Source organism: Triturus cristatus, chromosome 4_1, assembly GCF_964204655.1.
Source record: "Triturus cristatus chromosome 4_1, aTriCri1.1, whole genome shotgun sequence".
NCBI classification, from domain to species: Eukaryota; Metazoa; Chordata; class Amphibia; order Caudata; family Salamandridae; genus Triturus; species Triturus cristatus.
The window spans coordinates 27,672,637-27,694,588 of record NC_140585.1 but is presented as its reverse complement, the minus strand read 5'-3'; the positions used below and the strand labels follow the sequence as shown (position 1 = coordinate 27,694,588).

At 42.3% G+C, this 21,952-nt stretch overlaps 1 protein-coding gene across 1 annotated transcript in view; it reads left to right on the top strand.

Annotated features, from left to right (window-relative positions):
- LOC146839363 (glutathione S-transferase P 1-like) overlaps positions 1 to 21,952 on the top strand; it is a 169,274-nt gene that overhangs the window by 129,811 nt on the left and 17,511 nt on the right. Inside the window, exon 6 of the mRNA XM_085651364.1 lies at positions 3,458 to 3,559. Within this exon, the coding sequence (XP_085507490.1) occupies positions 3,458 to 3,559 (102 nt within the window). The remainder of the gene's footprint in view (positions 1 to 3,457; positions 3,560 to 21,952) is intronic.

Here is a 21,952-nt window from a genome sequence, read left to right as displayed (position 1 = left end):
TAGGGAGCCAATGCAAGGTTCTCAACAAGCCAGATGCACTGGCCCGTCTATTTAATCCAAAGATTGCTCTCGCAGCAGCGTTCTGCACCACTTGGAGCCGCTGCAGCAAATACTCTGGCAGGCCCAGGTAAAGAATGTTAGCATAATCCAACCTGGACCCGATCAGAGCCTGCACTGTCAGTTTCCTATGCTCCTCAGATAGCAGGGGAAGGAACCTCCGCAGCATCCTGAGGATGCCGAAGCAGGTGCCCGACACCCCGAGGATATGGGATTTAAATGTTAGCCCCTTATCCATCTTAACCCCCAAATTCTTGGCGACTTGGGAGGAGCAGGACGGAGGAAACATATCAATCGGCCACCAGGCCTGCCAGTCTGGCTCAGTGTCGCACCCAAAGAAGAGTACCTCAGACTTATCGGAGTTGCACTTGAGGCTGTTCAGTTGGAACCATTGAAAAACAGCCCCAAGGCAATCCCTGATACTCTCCCCATCAAAGTCTCCTCCTCTCTTACACGAGAAGAGGAGCTGGGTGTCGTCCGCGTAGGATACGATCTGGGCCCCATACGACTCCGCCAGTGCCGCCAACGGGGTCATGAAGATGTTAAATAGGGTCGGGCTCAAGATAGAGCCCTGTGGGACCCCGACTCCCAGAGGCGTGCGCTGCTTATCTCTGAGTGAATACGCTGAGTAGGAGTGTGTGCTGCTTATCTCCGAGTGAATGCGCTAAGAGTGTGCGCTGCTTATCTCTGAGTGAATACGCTGAGTAGGAGTGTGCGCTGCTTATCTGAGTGAATGCGCTGACTAGGAGTGTGCACTGCTTATCTCCGAGTGAATGCGCTGGGTAGGGGTGTGCACTGCTTATCTCCGAGTGAATGCTCTGGCTAGGAGTGTGCGCTGGTTATCTCTGAGTGAATGCGCTGACTAGGAGTGTGCGCTGCTTATCTCAGAGTGAATGGGCTGACTAGGAGTGTGCGCTGCTTATCTCAGAGTGAATACGCTGTCAATGAGTGTGCACTGCTTATCTCCGAGTGAATGTGCTGACTAGGAGTGTGTGCTGATCTCTGATTGAATGCGCTGACTAGGAGTTTGCGCTGCTTATCTCTGAGTGAATGCGCTGGCTAGGAGTGTGCGCTGCTTATCTCCGAGTGAATGCGTTGACTAGGAGTGTGCACTGCTTATCTCAGAGTGAATACGCTGAGTAGGAGTGTGCGCTGCTTATCTGAGTGAATGCGCTGACTAGGAGTGTGCGCTGCTTATGTCAGAGTGAATGCGCTGGCTAAGAGTGTGCGCTGCTTATCTCCAAGTGAATACGCTAAGAGTGTGCGCTGCTTATCTCTGAGTGAATACGCTGAGTAGGAGTGTGCGCTGCTTATCTCTGAGTGAATACGCTAAGAGTGTGCGCTGCTTATCTCTGAGTGAATGCTCTGACTAGGAGTGTGCGCTGCTTATCTCAGAGTGAATACGCTAAGAGTGTGCACTGCTTATCTCTGAGTGAATGCGCTGACTAGGAGTGTGCACTGCTTATCTCAGAGTGAATGGGCTGACTAGGAGTGTGCGCTGCTTATCTGAGTGAATGCGCTGACTAGGAGTGTGAGCTGCTTATCTCTGAGTGAATGCGCTGGCTAGGAGTGTGCGCTGCTTATCTCCGAGTGAATGCGTTGACTAGGAATGTGCGCTGCTTATCTGAGTGAATGCGCTGACTAGGAGTGTACGCTGCTTATCTTCGAGTGAATACGCTGTCAACGAGTGTGCGCTGCTTATCTCTGAGTGAATGCGCTGACTAGGAGTGTGCGCTGCTTATCTCCGAGTGAATGCGCTGACTAAGAGTGTGCGCTGATCTCTGATTGAATACGCTGACTATGAGAGTGTGTTTCTGGGGATTGCAGTGTCTGTCTCCTGCCTCTCTCCATCAGTTCTGCATGGATGCTGCGGATTAGGCTTCAGAAGCAGGACGTTTGATTCCTGAAATTCTGTGTTATGAATGCAAAAAACCTATAATAGTGAAATTATCAACATTATGAATGTTAAATGCAATCGGTGTTTTCTAATGGAAATGTAACTTGCTTAAGTTGGTGTTCATGCTTGCGAAGCTTGCACTGCTTTGTTGCTTGTTTTATTATAAAATGGCCGAGAGCTGACTAGACTCGGAGTTGTTTGTTTTTTACTGGCGGGTTAGTTGAAGGGGCGTGCAGAGCACAGTGTGATGTTAGCAATGGTACTCGTTCTAATAATTGCACTGATAGGATGGTGAATTCCCCTATTAGTGACTCCTCAAATGGAAGGGAAGGAATGAAATGAGTATTAACATCCCACCTCCATTGAGATTTCCTCTTCAGTACAAAGAAGAATGCATCGCTCTGCCACAAATTATGCATCCAACTGTTCATCCGTTTCCCTACCTCTTCGTTCGGTGGTCATTGCCTTCACCTACTAGTTTATTGGTCCATCCCTTCGGTGTTCCATGTAAACTTGTATGTCTGGTATTGACTGCGATTTTTGTGACTGTGTGTGTTTGTGTACCATGGTGGGTTGCTGCATATGTGTATGCCTTTGTGTTTTGTGCATGCTTGCTGGTAACTACAGTAAAACATGGTCTTGTAAGTATTTAGGTCTCCATGTGTGGGTAAAACTGTTGATCACTGTCTGAGAAGTGGTGTGAATGACTACCTGTGTACATGAATGTCTGTATTTCTATTTATTATTGTGCCAGAATGTCAGTTGATTTGTGTATAAATGAGTGCCTGCATGTCTGCTCGTCTGTTTGCATGAGTACCTGTATGGCCATTGGCTTTTGTACATGGACACCTGTATGTCCGTTGGTCTGTTTGTATTGGTACCTTTGAGTGTGTTGGTCAGTGTGCATGAGTGCTGATACATTTGTTTTGAATATGTTGTTATAACTTGTGTATTTTTCTATATAATGTCACTGGTGCCTGTGTGCCTTTGTAGGTTGTTACATGAGTGGATGCTTGTATGTGTTTTGTGTATGCACATTGGTGGTTGCATGTAGTTGTGTGCTTGTAAGTCTTTAGGTCTCCATGCATGGGTAACATTTTTGGTCAATTTACGAGGAATATCTGTTTTATGGAGGCCTATGTGCATGGCTACCTGAAAGTATGTTTGTCCATGTACATGAGTGCCTATATGTATGTATGTTGGGTATTGCACATGGCTATCTATATGTCTGTTCAGTGTATAATGGTGTCTATGTGCTTGCTGTTTTAGATGCATGATTACCTGTATGCATGTTGGTTTCTGTGCGCAGATGCCTGCACGCTTGTTGGCTGAATATATGGATGTTTTTCTGCCTGTATGTATATGCAGGATTGCTGTTAAGTGTTCATAGCAGTCAGCACCTATATACATGACTATACGCCTCTATATTGGGTGTCTGTGTGCATGCACTATAAAGAAGCCAAACCTATTGAGTTTATCAATGTTTGAATGATTTCAATACAGGAAACTGGCAACGAAAAGTTTATTGAAGATCTGCCCAATCAGCTGAGGCCTTTTGAGCGTCTTCTCTCCGAGAACTCGTCTGGATTCCTCGTTGGCAGCACGGTAAGTAGCATGACTGCCCTCCAGAGGGGTGTAAAAGAACTGCAGGTTAAAGAGAGGTTGGGCTTCATAAAACCACAGTGTTGGAGACTTCCAGTCCCGCGGGCCCATGGACTCTGTCCCTCACAATGCATTATGGGAACAGAGACATAGTGGCTTTGTAATCTGTAAGGTATATGGTTGGTGGGGTTGGGCCTTCACACTACACAAAGATGACTGATTTATACAGCGACAGAGACCGACTTGGCGTATAGTGTACATGGTCTAACCCTACATCTGGCTGTAAGGAACCTGACACCGAAGAGCTCAGGGGAAGTTGGTTGGAAGTGGATGGTAGCTTTGTCCGTTAATGCTTTCCATCTCTCTCTTTTCCCATTGACAATTTCTTCGCTGCAATCTTCACCTCCTGATAAATTCTCTTTGCCTTCCCCTCTTCCTTTGCACAAATGGTGTTTGGACAAAATATTGAGTTGTAAAAATCATTAGTTACAAATATCAGAAACAAACATTGTGACACAAAAATATTGTGATGCAAAAATATAGTTAGTAATGAATATTGTTTTTATGAATATTGTTAATATCATTTTCAATTATATCGTTGTAAAAATATATATTCTAATTATTTTAAGGGGTTTTAGTATATATATTTTTTTTGTGTTACTATTGTTTTTGCAATTATTTTTTAAAATATAGGTTGTGTAGGAAAGTGCCTCTTTTGGTCATGGTTAGCCCCAACGTTTTGCCTGGAAAATGATGTAATTTCATCCGGAAGTGCACAGTGTCCTTGCCAACTATCAGGCACATGCATCAAAGGAAAAACCGGTCGCAAGCGGGCAGATTCTCAGAATCTGCCCCTTTGTGACCGGTATTTTTGCATTTGGGATGCATCATCCCAAATGCAAAAATCGCACTTTAAGGAATCTCTAAATTGCGATTACTTAAATTACGATTGCATTTAAGGAATCCCAAATTGAGATTCCTTAAATGCAATGCATTAAAGTAAAAAAATTAGCGATTTCGCTAATAGGGTGAGCAAATTACCATGAAGTTGAACTTCATGGTAATTTGCAAAAACTTTGAAAAATGCACTTTTGTGCATTTTTCAAAGTTTCATGTTGCCCACACACATGCCCTTAGAGCATGTGTGTGTGCAACATATGTGCACAGATCAATTTCAGGGGTGCAATAGGGTGTCATTTTGACACCCTTGCACCCTTGAAATTGCATGAGCAATTTGCGAGTACCAACTGGTACTCGCAAATTGCTCCCGCAATCTCCAATTCATTCCTATGGGCCTGGAGGCCCATAAGAATGAATGGGATGGCATTCCTTAATTGCGACTCGCAATTTGCGAGTCGCAATTAAGGAATGTGTAGGAATCGCTATTTTTATAGCGATTCCTACATGCATAGGCTTTTGCAATTCCTTATTTGCGATTCCTTAATAATCGCAATTAAGGAATCGCACAAGTCTACGTTGATGCATGTGCCTGCATGTTCCCTGTGCCGGAGCTCCTTCCCTAAACTGTACCTATTGTTTCCACAATTGGCACTACTTCAGCTCACATATAAGCCCCTGGTAAAAGGAACCCTGGGTACCAAGGGCCTTGTGACTAAAGAGGGTCCCTAAGGGCTGCAGCATATATTGTGCCACCCTAGGGTTCCCTCACAAAGCCCATACACACTGCCTCTGCAGCCTGCGTGTCTTGGTGCAGACAAAACTGAGTGCCATAGACACTGCATGGGATATAGGTAAGACACCCCTCTGGCAGTCTTTGGCCCTTAGAGACCCCTCACAAAGTACATGCACGTTGCCACAGCAGCCAGCGTGTCTTGGTGCAGACAAAACTGAAGAGTCCACATGGCACACATCCCTGTGTGCCATGGCCACAGACACTGCATGGGGTACAGGTAAGATATCTCTCTAGCAGGCCTTAGCCCTAAGGCAGGGTGCACTATATCTCCTGTAAGGGCATATCTGCATGAGCAGATAAACCCCTGCAATATCCTTGTCGATTCCGGGATATAGTAAGTGACCAGGGAAGCCAAAGTAAGTACATGGGATGGACACTGGTCGTTACAAGTTCTCTAGCAATATGATGAATTCACTGAACTGTGGGAAATTTGGTTCCAAACATCTTGTTTTGCAGCGTGAATCCTGTTCTGGATTCACATGCTGTGCATCATTCCGCCACCTAGTGGTTGGGTCCGGAATTGTCTTTGGTTTTTTTTCTTTCTTGTTTTGGTCGCTGTCGACCACCATTTGGTGCCAGGTACGTCCCCTGTGTGACGTCAGACGGTATCCTGGAGGTAGGCATGCGTGGTAGCCATCTTCAGATGCTTTTTTCTGCCGTTAGGGGTGGGAAGCAAGACGGGAAGCTCCAAATAAAGTTTTTGTTTTTCTCGAAAAAACTTTAAAAGAAGATTCTCATCTAAGGATCATCGAAGTATGATCGATCAACTGACGTCGTAGCCAAGGGCAGGAGCAGAGCGTCCGTTAGAACACCAGAAGTCCACAAATGGCGAGGTAGGGGTCATGGAGAATACCCCTTTCAAATTCTGCCCCAAGTGCCACCAAAAATATGCACAACGCGACCCCACATGACGTGTGCAACCTTTGCCTGCCCGAAGATCATCCGGACAAGGACTGTGAGGCCTGCACTGCGTTTCTGCCGAAGACGCGCAGTCGACAAAGAAACCTTCCATGAGGGACCTGGGTTTCTGTAGCGACGAAGAACAGCAGGGTACTCCAGCAGAGTCGACACACAAAGGATCGGATGTGGAGATCCTTGAGAAGGACTCCGAAAACATCAGCGCCGAAAAGAAGGCGAGAGAGTTGAAAAAGAAGATGAAAAAGGTAAGACACCATAAAGATCCGTCGGAGCCAAAGGGCCACAAACATAAGACGCTTAAGGCCGCCACGATGCTGAGCAAAAAAGGCGATTGAGGATCAGCCGCAATTAAAAGAACCCCACGGAACCCATTCAAAGGTTGCCGAAGTGTGAAAATCACCGAAGGCACCGAAATCAAACACCTCCCTGGGACAGTAAACCTACTGTCCAGGCCTCCCCTTCTGGAGTTTCGGTCAGCAGCAGGAGGCCAGACCCGTGTCTGTGGCAGTGGCATCCAATTTGTGATGCCAGGGCTTTAGAAAGTCTTAACCGGGCAGACCAGTGTGATCATGTTTCTCCCTCTAGAAGGGTGGAATGCTACCCCTGAACTGGCGGGGGGGGGGGGGGTAGTATTTCAAAGCGTTTGACACCAAACACGACATGCTTCCGTGCAGCCAGTCCAAAGTTAGCATTTACCGCGAGGTTATAATGCACTTAAGAGTATATGGTCAGGCTGCACCACAAACAGCATCAGAGGAGGTACTCCGAACGCTGCAGAGGGGCTCTGCTCATGCAGGGGCACCCTCTCACATAAAAACCAAGCACTCTTCCTTCAGGATTGTTAAGGCCTGCCATAGGAGTGACTTATAGGTTTTATATGTGTGTGCAATGGTAGTGATATAGTTAGCCTATACCACAGTAAGGGGTGCATGCACCACCTTACCCAGGCTGCAGTAGCAGACTTGTGGTGTCATTTTGGAGTGCTTCCCTGGGGTGGCATAATACATGCTTTAGCCCCTGGTAGGCCTTTAAGGTACCTATGCCCTAGGTACATTGTATACCATATACTAGGGGCTTATAAGGCACACTCCAGAATCCAATTAGAAATGTACCGATTTAGAAATTTCAGACGAGGAACTCCAGAAGGCGTTATTTGATTTACCGTTGGCTAAAGCTACTGGTATGGATGCCATACCATTAGAATTCATAAAACTTTTTTTCAGGAGATAGCAAGGGAGCTTTTAGCTCTCTTTAATACCGTTAAGGGCGGAGATGTTCCACCCTTGTCTTGGGGGTTGGCAAATATTGTAATATTCTTAAAGAAGGAGAAGGATCCGCTAAATATGGGTTCCTATAGACCAATCACGCTCCTAAATAGCGATGCCAAATTATATTCTAAGATTTTTGCCTCACGCCTTAATAGAGTTATGCGGCAATTGGTCTCCCGATGGCAGCATGGATTTATTCAGGGAAGGGGAACAGACGAAGTAAGGAGGGGTCTGGGCTATGACAGAGCGAGGTCTGATTTAGAACTGTGGCAGCGGAGGTGCCACGCCGTTGAGTCGTCGTTTTTGAAGATATGGCTGAGCAGAAACGATTATAGTCTCACATATTAATAGAGGGGCATATCCTTACCGGCATCCCTTTTACTGAGGGCTTTCATTTTTTAATTAGCACAGGGATCCTACAGTCCTGACGAAGGCCGGAGGTATAACGGATTCCAGCTGAAACATGTTGACTTTAACGCAGAACGGAGGGGTGGTTGGTGCTTAAATACACTTACCTCACCACCATCCTTAGGTAGGGAGATACCCTTTTAAGCCTAATTGAGAGAGTCCAGGAATACATTTTTATGCGACCACCCATGGTTAGTTTTAAACTTAATATCTGCACTCCTTATTCTTTCCTCGGATCCTTTCCTTTTCTCTGTGTTTGTATTCTCCACCCCACCCTATTGCTCCACCTCTAGCGTTGGTCTGCGCAGAGGTGTCGCAGCCGCCCTATGATGAAGCATGCCACAATCCGTTGTGGGTGAGGGCAGTTTTTACAAAGCATTGTACTTTGCTACACCTTGTATCTTATCTAACAAACTGCGATTTCATGATCCTTACTTCTTTATGTGTTATAACACCTGCCTAAAATCAGCCCTAGATGCAGCAGATACTGGAAGCAGACACACGTGCCCCGCAACCATCCTCAGAAGGCATGCCTGGCTCAGAACTTCTGGCTTTAAACAAGAAGATCAAACATCAATCATCAACAGACCATTTAACCCCTACATTTAGTTTTTTGGGGGGAAACATGGGCAAAAAGTGCTGCAAATTAAAGCATCTGGGTTTTTCCCTACAAATGGTATCAAAAAAGGGTTTGTGGGGCTGAAATCACCATTTTCCCCGCTTTTGCAGAATGACAGACTTTTGTCAGAAAACCAAAATCTTTTACACAGTTTTGGCATTTTTCTGGGACATAGCCCGTTTTTTGCTATTTTTTGTGCTTTCAACTTCCTTCCAGTTAATGGTAGACAAGGGTAGGAAAGCAATAATGGATCCTGGAAAGCTATACATTTTAGAAAAGTAGACAAAATTCTGAATTCAGCAAGGGGTCATTTGTGTAGATCTTTCAAGGTTTCTTTATAGAAACTAACAGTTAAATATAGGAAAAATTGAAAATTAGTTGAAAAAAACAGCCTTTTGTGTCAATGTTTTCACCTGTAACTTCTTCTAATTATGACAGCTCTTTGAAAGCAACATATCGTTACATCCGCTAGACCTTACCCGAGAACCCCAGACAAACCCAGAGCCAAAAACTGAGAAGCGATGGTTTTTTATTATGTACCAGGTATATAGCAATTATTCTGGGAAAATGTATACATGGAAAAATCGGTATGAAAGACACCTATGTATTTCTGAAATGGGAACAAAATATAGAGTTTAGAAACAGTAGATATTTGCACATTTCCAAAATTGGGAATACTCATACTAGCATGAGAATTATCGATCATTTTTCAAAATTACTTCTTTTTTACACATTGTCTTTCTTTTGGAAGGCAGAAATGCATCAAAAGTCAATAGGTAATAACAGTTGCTTTACAAATCTGAATTACCCTAAGTCTGCCGACAAAAATGATACCTCACTTGTGTGGGTAGGCATAGTGCCCACGACAGGAAAGGGCTCAAAACGCAACGTGGACACACCACAATTTCACAGTGAAAAATGACCCTTTTTTGGCAAAGTGCCTAGCTGTAGATTTTGAATCCTAGCTCTGCCGGCACCTAGGGAAACCTAGCAAACCTATACATTTTTGAAAACTAGACACCCAGGCAAATCCAGGATGGGGTGACTCAACTGCCTCTCACCAGGTTCTGTTACCCAGAATCCCTTACAAACCTAAACAATTGTTAAACAAAACACATTTTCCTCACATTTCTGTGGTGGAAAGTTCTGGGATCTGCGTGGATCATCAAATTTCCACACACCCCGCATCCCCCAAAGTCTTCCGAGAAACATGGTACCTCACTTGTGTGGGTAGGCCTAGTGCCCGCGGCAGGAGACAGCGCAAAACGCAACGTGAACACACCACAATTTCACAGTGAAAAATGACCCTTTTTTGGCAAAGTGCCTAGCTGAAGATTTTGAACCCTAGCTCTGCCGGCACCTAGGGAAACCTAGCAAACCTATACATATTTGAAAACTAGACACCCAGGCAAATCCAGGATGTGGTGACTCAACTGCCTCTCACCAGGTTCTGTTACCCAGAATCCCTTGCAAACCTAAAAAATTATCAACAAAACCACATTTTCCTCACATTTCTGTGGTGGAAAGTTCTGGAATCTGCGTGGATCCAAAAATTTCTACCCACCCTGCGTTCCCCAAAGTCTTTTGAGAAAAATGGTACCTCACTTGTGTGGGTAGGCCTAGTGCCCGCGACAGAAAACGGCGCAAAACGCAACATGGACACACCACAATTTCACAGTGAAAAATGACCCTTTTTTGGCAAAGTGCCTAGCTGTAGTTTTTGAAACCTAGCTCTGCCGGCACCTACGGAAACCTAGCAAACCTATACATTTTTGAAAGCTAGACACCCGGGGGATTCCAGGGAGGTATGGCTTGCATGGATCCCCCAACGTTTCCTTACCCAGAATCCCCTGCAAACCTCAAATCTAGCTGAAAAATCACTTTTTTTCACACATTTTTATGTGGGAAAGTTGTGGCATCACCGGGCTGACACAGATTTCCTACCACCCAGCATTCCCCCGGGTCTCCTGATAAATATGGTGCCTCCCTCGTGTGGGAGGCCCAAGTACACGCGGCAGACAAGGGCCCAAAACGTATTGAGGCAACATCAAAATTGCCTATTTCAAAACGACCCGGTTTTGCAAGGGGGGTCACCTGGGTTTTTGGCCCTGTGCTCTATGGCCATCTAGGGAAACCTACCAAACCCACACATTTCTGAAAACTAGACACCCAGGGGATTCCCCAACGTTTCCATACCCAGAATCCCCCGCAAATTTCAATTTTAGCTGAAAAAGTCACTTTTTTTCACACATTTTTGTGTGGGAAGGTTGTGGTATCACCGGGCTGACACAAATTTCCTACCACCCAGCATTCCCCTGGGTCTCCCAATAAAAATGGTGCCTCACTCGTGTGGGAGGCCCAAGTACCCACGATAGGCAAGGGCCCAAAATATTTTGTGATAGGCAATTTTGATGTTGCCTCATACGGGGGTGGGGGCATTGGCATGCCCGTTTCGGGCAGCCCCCACCCTAAAACAAATTGTGGAAAAGAAAATCCCTGGCGTTTAGTGGGCTTTCTGCCCCCCCCCCCCCAGGAGGGCAGATTGGGGGCTACTGCCCCATATGCCCCCCAGGGGGGCAGAAAGACTGAATTGTGCCCATTACTTTTTGGGGGGGAGCGAAGGCCCTTGACCAAGGTTCCCCCCTCCCTGGTGTCTAGTGGGTGTATCCCTGCTTGGGGATCGCCCTCCTGGGGTGATCCCCGAGCAGGGATCCACTGGGACCATTGGAAAGGGGAGATATTCCCCTTTCCAATGATACCTCTCCCGTCTCTTTACGTGCTCAGGGGGCTGAGATAGCCCCCTGAGCACGAAGAAAGTGAAACTGTTTTGGTTTCTGTGAAATTACGTCAGAGCGACGTGCACGCTGATCGTCAATTCACAGAAACTGTGGAGGAGGGCCTCTGGAGCTGGGGAAGCTCTTCCCCAGCTCCCGAGGTCACAGGGGAAAAATAGAAGCAGACAGCAGAGGGGTTTCGTGCCCCTGTCCTCATGACGGAATGGTTCCGTCAAGAGCACAGGAGCACCAATGCTCATGACGGAACCATTCCGTCAGGAGCATCGAAGGGGTTAACGGAGAAGCTCTGTTTGGCAAGGAAGTGGATGAATCCCTTCAGCAAATTAAAAAGGACAATGAAACAGCAAGGGCAATGGGGGCCCTACAGCAAAGAGGTTCTTTTTTCAAAGACGAGGCTTCTCTAACAGAAAAACCACAGGTAGAGGCATCTTTGGTGAAGGACAGCAGATGCCACTACAATTTCAGGGACAGAAACCAAACCAACAGATGGGTCAACAGTCTAACTATCAAGGGTGGCAACAAACAACAGCAGAAGCAGCCCTTTCGAGGAAGAGGGAATGGCAGAGGAAGAGGCCAATGCTCTAGAAGAAGAGGAAAGGGCTCTAACTGACTTTATCACAGAAGAAGAACCACACAAGCCACCAGTGGAGGGAAGAATATCCTTTTTCCACAAACAATGGGAAAGGATCACAACACGCAATTGGATATTAAATTTGGTACAATACGGATATTGCATAGAGCTCACAAAAACACCACCTGCAAATCCACTGAAAACAAGAAAATTACACCGATCAGAATAAACACTGCTAAACACAGAAATCAAGGAACTATACCTAAAACATGCAATAGAAAAGGTACCAACACAAGAATGATACAAAGGAAACTACTCCCCATACTTCCTAGTACCCAAACGGGACCAAACTCTAAGGCCAATCATGGACTTAAGATTCATAAACAAGTTCATACTAACACAGCACTTCAAAATGTGTACCCTTCAAGAAATAATCCCACAGCTTCAAACGGGGATTACTTGGCAACAATAGACCTCAAAGGCGCCTACTTACATATCCCTATGAACAAAAGGCACAAAAGGACCTAAGATTCCTGCACAACGAAACACACTACCAATTCAAGGGACTCCAGTTCGGCATAAAATCTGCTCCGTGGGTGCTCTCAAAGTATCTAGCCGCAGTGGCGTCCACACCTAAAAAGCAAAAAAAATCCACGTCTACCCATACTTAGACGACTGGCTAATAAGGGGACGCCCAAAACAAACATGCCACAATCATGTTCAAAAAATTCAAACGCTCCAAATCCTGGGTTTCTCATTAAACCACAAAAAATCTTCTAAGACACCAGAAAGAAGAAAAACCTTCCTGTGAGCAAGACTGAACACAGCAAACGCCAAGGCTTATCCCACACATGCCAGGATACAAGCTATCCATCACGAAACAGCCCTCTACCAGAGGGGACAGTCTGACAGTGAGGAAAGTAATGAAACTAATGGGCATGATGGCATCATGTATCCCTCTCATCCCTCACGCTCACCTAAACATGCGCCCATTCCAAGAATGGCTCAACAACAGCTGGTCACAAGCCACAGGAAGTTGGGAAGATCTATTGGTTGTTACACAAAGGGTGCGAGCAGAGATACAATGGTGGGCATCCAAAAACTTATCACAGGGAAGACCATTCAGGGACCCAACTCCATCTGTGACAGTCACCACGGATGCATCCCTCAATGGTTGGGGAGCACATCTCAACCAGCTGAAAGTTCATGGTCAATGGATCGAACAGGACTCCACAAAACATATCAAATATTTTTAGATTTAAACTGTTTATCTGGCCCTCAGAGCATTGCAGAAACATATTCAGGGAAAAACCATCCTAATACAAACAGACAATACAACTACAATGTTCTCCCTAAACAGACAGGGTGGGACAAGGTCCTTTCCCCTGAGCAAACTTGCACAGGAAATCTGGCATTGGGCGATACCCCAAAAAATCAATCTACAGACCGTACATCTACCAGGGGTAGACAACATTACAGCAGACAAGCTGGAGTTGAAACAGACAACTGTACAGTATCTATTCAACATCTAGGGAATGCCAGTGTTGGACCAGTTTGCAACAATGCAGAACAAGAAATGCCACAGCTTTGCCTCGAGGTTTCCACATCACCTGTCAGAGGGAAATGCACTTTCACTTAATTGGTCACAGACATTTGTTTACGCCTTTCCACCAATACCCCTGATGGAAATAGTGCTACAAAAAGCAAAGGAACCAGGAACAAATATGATTCTCATTACTCCTCATTGGCCATGGGAAACAGGGTACTCAACTCTCCTAGACTATCCAAAGGAGAAATGGTCCGAATCAAAGCAGAAAAAGACCTGCTGACAATGCAACAGGGACAGAGAGTTTTCACCTGGAACTTCCAACGCTACAACTAGCAGCCTGGCGCCTGAATACATCGAATTTGGGCATCTCAATCTACCGCTCAGAACCATGTATCTTCTAAAAGAAGCAAGAAAACAGTCAACAAGAAAATGCTATACAGCGAAATGGAAGCGATATACCACATGGTGCACCGCTAACAACAACACAAGTTCAATCAATACACAAGAAACCGTTATTACATATCTTACTTACCTCTTGGACAGCAACATCAACTTATCCAGCCTTAACATGCACCTTGCTGCCATAGTGGCATACACAAGAGGAAAATCATGCAAAAGCTTTTTTACAAGACCAGTCATTAAAAGGTTCTTAGAAGGAGCAAAATGAATAGCTCCACCAAGAGCGTCTCCTGTACCAACATGGAGCTTAAATACGGTACTTTCTCAACTAATGCCAAACCCTTCGAGCCCATGCATGCAGCGGACCTCAGGCATATTACTCTAAAGACAGCCTTTCTCATTGCTTTAACATCACTACGAAGAGTAAGTGAACTGCAAGCATTAACAATACAAGAACCCTACTCACAAATCCACAAGGATAAAGTAATCTTAAAGACTAACCCACAATTTTTGCCAAAAGTGGTATCTAAGTATCACTTAAATCATAACATTCTCCTGCCAGTTTTCTTCCAACACCCAAAAACTAAAGCAGAGAGAAGCTCCATACCCTGGGTAAAGCAGGACTTTACTTTATTGTTTGCAAAAAACAGAAAAACTCAGGAAAACAAAGCAATTGTTTGTTGCTTACGCACATACCAACACAGGATCAGCTTTCTCAAAAGCAACTATTGCAAGATGGATAGAACAAGCTATCCAATTATGTTATGGCAATACCAAAAAGGAACCAACAATGCAACCGATTTTGGCGGTATAGGTAATAGGGAATAGGCGCCACAAGTATTCACACTTCAAGTGTTCACGATCACTCACTAATTACGAACGGTGCTAAAAGGTGAGGGAGAACCACCAGCCTCCCCCAAAGGATTTGTGGCAAGAGCAACAAAAATACATACATTAAACACCCTAGCACACGTAATTTTATGATTAAGGTTAATTTCCCATATTATTCATAGCATAAAAACACAAGCGAAGTCTTTTCGTTTTTCTGTCTTTTAATCCATTCGGGTGTTCTTTAGCCAACACGTGTTTCGTCGTCTCTGTAGTTTAATACACACGACTTGTTCACGGCTAAATGAGAAAACACACAGTACGGTGTTTCAGTTTAGAAAACGAAAAAAACCTTAAGGGGCAATATTTTACAATTATATAAAAAGTTGTTACACTAATTGTGAACGTGTCTGTGCATATACAACACAAAGTGATTACCACATATTAGAATTTAGAACCAGTTGTGGGAGGGTATTTAACATTGTATACCCTTCACTTTTTGTTTAGAAGAGATTAAAAACACACATGTGAATAGTGAAGGTTGTATGTGATTGAAATTAAATCTATATGAGAGATTCCCTGTGTCTCATAAAACCTTAACCCAGGAAAGGAACCTAAGTGCATATAGAAGTCCAAAGACAGGACCACAATTCTGGTCCAAAATGATAAAGCCCTGAGTGAAAAGCAGAACCACTATAATCCAATCTGAAAACCATGCATTCAATATTCTCGAGGAGACCGGCGTGGGGAGACGTTCGCTATGAGTTAAGCAGCCTACAAACCTTAAGTAAGTACCTAGACAGCAACCCGACAGGACGTGCTTGAAGCCTTTAAGCACCAGTTTTATATTAGTAAAGAAAACAATTTTTTCTTGATAAAGAAAATTTGGAGCTAGATTAAGCAAACATTGATTTCCTGTTTATTTTAGTGTCTTGATGAAGACGTGAAACCAGGGATTAACGAGGGTTGTGGATTGACAACCCATACAGAGCACTTATTAATTGACTCGCCGTAAAGAAGGATTTTCTCGTGTACCCCACGCCACAGGATTATTGTGGCCTGGAATTATCGCCACAATAGGAGTACGTATTTGGTTTTCCTCTTTTTGGAGTTTGTGGACTACTTAATCACCTCATTGATATATTACGTATACTGATATTAGTGTATACATTTTTCTTTCCCCTGTTTCCCCTCAGATTACTCTCTCTATAACAGTTCAGGTTTGTTCTTTGGATTTCTATGCCCTTCCCAATATTGAATGCATGGTTTTCAGATTGGATTATAGTGGTTCTGCTTTTCACTCAGGGCTTTATCATTTTGGACCAGAATTGTGGTCCTGTCTTTGGACTTCTATATGCACTTAGGTTCCTTTCCTGGGTTAAGGTTTTATGAGACACAGGGAATCTCTCATATAGATTTAATTTCAATCACATACAACCTTCACTATTCACATGTGTGTTTTTAATCTCTTCTAAACAAAAAGTGAAGGGTATACAATGTTAAATACCCTCCCACAACTGGTTCTAAATTCTAATATGTGGTAATCACTTTGTGTTGTATATGCACAGACACGTTCACAATTAGTGTAACAACTTTTTATATAATTGTAAAATATTGCCCCTTAAGGTTTTTTTCGTTTTCTAAACTGAAACACCGTACTGTGTGTTTTCTCATTTAGCCGTGAACAAGTCGTGTGTATTAAACTACAGAGACGACGAAACACGTGTTGGCTAAAGAACACCCGAATGGATTAAAAGACAGAAAAACGAAAAGACTTCGCTTGTGTTTTTATGCTATGAATAATATGGGAAATTAACCTTAATCATAAAATTACGTGTGCTAGGGTGTTTAATGCAACAATGCAACCAACAGCTTACTCCACTAGAAAGAAAGGAGCAACGTTGGCATTTATGGCCAATGTACCCATTGATTCCATTTGTGCAGCAGCAACATGGGCATCACCACACACTTTTACGAAGCATTATTGTGTGGACATACAAGTGAATAAGGAAGCTCAAATTGGACAGCGGGTGCTTCAACTCCTGTTTGCAGGGTCTTCCTTTCATCACAGCCTCCCAAATACGGGAGAAACCGCAACGTAAACTGATGCACAGCATGTGAATCCAGAAAAGGATTCCCGCTGCGAAACAAAATGGTTACTTACCAGTAGGAGTAGTTTTGCAGCTTGAAGAATTTTCTGGATTCACATGCGACGCACCCAGCCTCCCCTATAAGGAAAACAAACCGGTGGGGAAGCAAAGAACTACACCAGTAATTTTTCAAAACCATCTCAAGGATTACGAAACATAAGAAAAACAGAAAAAAGAATCCGAAGATGGCTACCACGCACGTCGACCTCCAGGATACCGTCTGACATCACACAGGGGGCGTATCTGGCACCAAATGGTGGACGACAGCGAGCAAAACAAGAAAAGAAAATGGGGAAAAAAACAAAGACAATTCCGGACCAAACCACTAGATGGCGGAATGATGCACAGCATGTGAATCCAGAAAATTCTTCAAGCTGCAAAACTACTCCTACTGTTAAATAACCATTTTGTTATAGTAAACTGCACTGATTCCAGTGGTATAATTATTAAATATTGAACACAGAGGACCCCTTAGAGAGGTCCCCTGAAACCTACCAACCCTTAGTGTGGTCACCGACTCGCCTTAGCCAGCCTGCTACCACCAGACAGTACCTGCACACTCTGAGGTCAAGAATAATGACTTTCCTGGGTGGAGGTGTTCACACGTCCCTGTGGTCAGGAAGGGTATAAAGATAGAATATCGACGGGAAAATATCGACTAGCATTAATATCGTGGTAAGAATATCGACTGTGAAAAATATCGTTATAGAAAATATCTTTTTAAAAAATATCGTTTCGTGAGAATGACAAAAATATCGTCATAAAAAAATATCGATGAACAGAATATCGTTGAAGAAAATGTCGTTTCATATAATATCGACAGAAAAATATAAGTTGTTATAAAATTTATAAAAAAATATGTATTATGTTTTTAAAAAACTTACAAAACTCCTACTAGTAATAATATGTGTTAAAAAATATTTTCTACAAAAGAATTGTTAAAATTTTAGTAGCGGGTTATTGGTATTATAGGGGATAAGGGTGGGTAGTAATTTAAAATTTGGTTTATAAAAAATTTATAAAATATAAACAAATTAGAAAATATTTAAGAAATCCAAATTTTAAATTGAAATTTCGAATTCTTCACGAAATTAAATTTGTAATTAAATTTTATAATTTCAAATAAAAATTTTAGGAGCGGGTTTTTGGTATTATAGGGGATTAGGGTGGGTAGTAATTTAAAAATGTAGTGTTTAAAAATTGTATAAAATATTAATAAATTAGAAATTTATAATGAAATCAAATTTTAACCTCGAAATTTAAAATTTTACACGAAACTTATATTTTAATATTAATAAAAAATATTACATTAATATTGAAGAAGCGTTATTTTGGTATTATAGGGGAATAGGGTCTAAAAAATAATTTAGATAGAAAAATTTATATTGTTTACTAACCTGCACATTTCCTGACTTATGTTGGATTGGAGTTAGAATAGTAAATTATTATAAAATATAAACAAATTTGAAAATAATTAAGAAATTAAAAATTTAATTTTAAATTTCTAATTGTTTACGAATTTAAATTTGTAATTAAATTTAAAAAATTTCAAATAAAAATTTTAGGAGCGGGTTTTTGGTATAGGGGATTAGGGTGGGTAGTAATTTAAAAATGTAGTCTTTAAAAATTGCATAAAATATTAATAAATTAGAAATGTATCATGAAATCAAAATTTAACATCGAAATTAAAATTTTTACACGAAATTTATTTTTTAATATTAATAAAAAATATTAAATTAATATTGAAGAAGCGTTATTTTGGTATTATAGGGGAATAGGGTCTAAAAAATAATTTAGATAGAAAAATGTATTTTGTTTACTAACCTGCACATTTCCTGACTTATGTTGGATTGGAGTTAGAATAGTAATTTATTATAGTTTACTATCCAGCACTTTCCCTGAGTTATGTTATGTTTGGAGTTAGAATAGTAATTTATTATGGTTTACTATCCAGCACTTTCCCTGACTTATGTTGGATTGGAGTTAGAATAGTAATTTATTATGGTTTACTATCCAGCACTTTCCCTGACTTATGTTGGATTGGAGTTAGAATAGTAATTTATTATGGTTTACTATCCAGCACTTTCACTGACTTATGTTATGTTTGGAGTTAGAATAGTAATTTATTATGGTTTACTATCCAGCACTTTCCCTGACTTATGTTGGATTGGAGTTAGAATAGTAATTTGTTATGGTTTACTATCCAGCACTTTCCCTGAGTTATGTTATGTTTGGAGTTAGAATAGTAATTTATTATGGTTTACTATCCAGCAGTTTCCATGACTTATGTTGGATTGGAGTTAGAATAGTCATTTATTATGGTTTACTATCCAGCACTCTCCCTGACTTACGTTATGGTTTACTATCCAGCACTTTCCCTGACTTATGTTATGTTTGGAGTTAGAATAGTAATTTATTATGGTTTACTATCCAGCACTTTCCCTGACTTATGTTGGATTGGAGTTAGAATAGTAATTTATTATGGTTTACTATCCAGAACTTTCCCTGAGTTTACAATTTATTTTTGATCAAAATGGTATTTAGTCCTCTGGAACGCGTAGACCCTCGGTTTGAGTCGTCACATCCTGTAACTACATATTCTGTCTGAAAGTTATGTCAATCCTGGCTGCGACATTCCACCTTAGCATCTGTCAAAGTTCATTTATCGAAGTTACATGACAAAATAGATTTGAATTCTTTTGTTAAAGGTCCTGTGGGTGGCAGAACCAAAAGGTGGGCGTATGCTATTTACAACGAAGTGTGGAAATTTTCGCAAATTGAGGCGGCTTCAAGATTGAGAGCTATTGACCAAGCAAACATGGAAAAAGTTTTAGCCGTTATAGATAACAGCATTAGCACTCTCTCTTCCAGAATTTATACATTAGATAATATTGTTTCGTCAGTTGTTGATATTGTGCATGATGATATGTCTGTGTTATATAATGGTCAAAACCAGTTGCGTTCTGTTATGCAGTTTGCATGGACATTGCAGACGTTAAAGGCAGGGAGGGTCCCTTGGGACTATTTGAGCACTACATCGTTATTCATTCCTTTTAACATTACTGATAAGCAGCTATTTATGTCCATGAAAGATGCTAAATATTCATTATTACATATTGAAAAATTAGAACCGTTACCTTTCTCTGTGGCGGAAATCAATTCAGTCACGTGGCTTATATACGGGTTGATAACTCTACCGTTCGCACTTCTTAAGTTTATGTCTTGTATGAAACATTATGCTCTGGGTAGATATGAACAGCTGGGCACCGCTTTCATACATGAGGTGTGGCCCCTCCCCTTTACATATAGATGTACTAGGGACGGAACTGAGGTTTATCTGAAGGGTGAGGAATGTACCACGACACCAGATCATTCCTTGGTATGTAGGCACATTCAATTACACGGTGCATGCAATGTACAAGCCCCGATTTTGGCCTGCGTCCTACGAGGTGTCCCAGTGCCTGTGATTACGCCTTCTTTGACGCTGCTTGCAAACAGTAGTTATTTAATTTTGAATAATGAAGCTTGCTGCGGGATGTTAGTGGGAATCCCATATATAGTAACTGTATCGGAGAGGGTTGTCTCCTGCAATAATGTTCTCTTTTCACCCCCGCACGGGCGGCTGGATGTTTCCATCTGGCCTTCGATTCCAACCTTGAAAGCAGAGTTCAACAAGTTGAGCAGAATAAGAGCTGTATTGTTCCAAAAAGAGGTGTCATTGACTTCCTCTCGTGAAACATTTGTCCTTCACGTTGCTAATACGCGCACTGAGGTACAGGCGGTTTTGAATACTGACCTCCCCCTACATTTCGGAGCTTTGATCCTAACTATTTTCAATGCCTCGTCCACGACCGGCCTGGCTCATTTTTTTAAACTTGTAGGCTCAGGCCTCGTGACCTCTTTCCAAACTATTTTTGGTGTGATTCCGGCATTTTTTCATTCGATTTTCTCGAGCATCTTTGGAGGTGTTCCGCTGCTTCTGGCGCTGGTGGCAGGTGTGCTGCTTTTACTTTTCATACTACGGAATGGCTGCTGTTTCTGTGCCACACGAGCACCTGTCACGTCTGCATCTTCTTCGTGATAGGATGCTTGACTTTTATGGTACTCTGCCATTGGCGACTTTAAGCCTGGCATATGGATTATCCTTCAGGTATTCCTACTTCACCTGCGTGCAACCTGTATTTCACTGCCTGGATTGTCCCTTTGAATGGCCTCTGGATTTGTGCTTGACCAACACGGTGTCTCCGGTGCCGGATTTCGATCGACTGATGAGGCCCTTAGTGTCTCACGAGTTGGCCTGTTCTGGTGTCCGGATTATGGCTTGTGGTGCGGCGCATGTTATCCTGGGTAATTGGGACATATCAACGGTTGCCTACGACTTCTTGGCTATGAGCTATTTAGAGGAACATTCCGGTTGCCCTCTGATTGTGCTAGAGGCTCCGATGGTTGAAGAACACGTATGTTCCTTTTCTTTAATTAATTGGATGGCTGAGACTTTTAGTGGCCCTGCAAACGATTTTTTGTTGGAAGCAGTTGCCACGTATGCTGCCTATACATTCATGGATTAACTGAACTATCCTCCTTTGCGCCTGTGCTACTGGACAGCAACCTAGTGCAGCATTCATTTTTTTTTTCTAATCATTGTGTTACTTATAGTATTTGGATGATAGTAGTTGTTAATATATGAAGTAAATTGTACATTTACTTAGCAAGTTTAAATAATTTTTGTCAGCTATCTAAGTAGACATGGATAAGGTAGTTAATAAATGTTTTTACATGTAAGTTTCTGGTCGTTGTTGATAAGTTCAACATGTTCTTTTTTCACTCTAAAGAAGAACACTTTTTAATTTAGGGAGTTTATCTACTTTATGCTAAGTTCGAATGAAAAAAGCAATGGGATTTTACTTACTTCAAGTGTAGTATGACGTTTTGTAGTTGTAGTCGTAGGTTTGTATTTTCTTCTCTCAGCAAGGTAACTGTTTTTCTCCAAGTTTGGCCCAAAAATGGTAAATTACGTTAAGTGTATAATTGTTTTTATATTAGTGAGTTAATTAATGGTAGCTTTTGATTGGTTCAATTAGTGAAATTTCAAAATCATTGGTCGAGAACGTTATTTAGAATTAGAAAACCGTTAAATAATTATATGTGTGAATAGTTTTGTAAAGTTAAATAGTTAAAAAAAGTGTGTAAAATAAAAG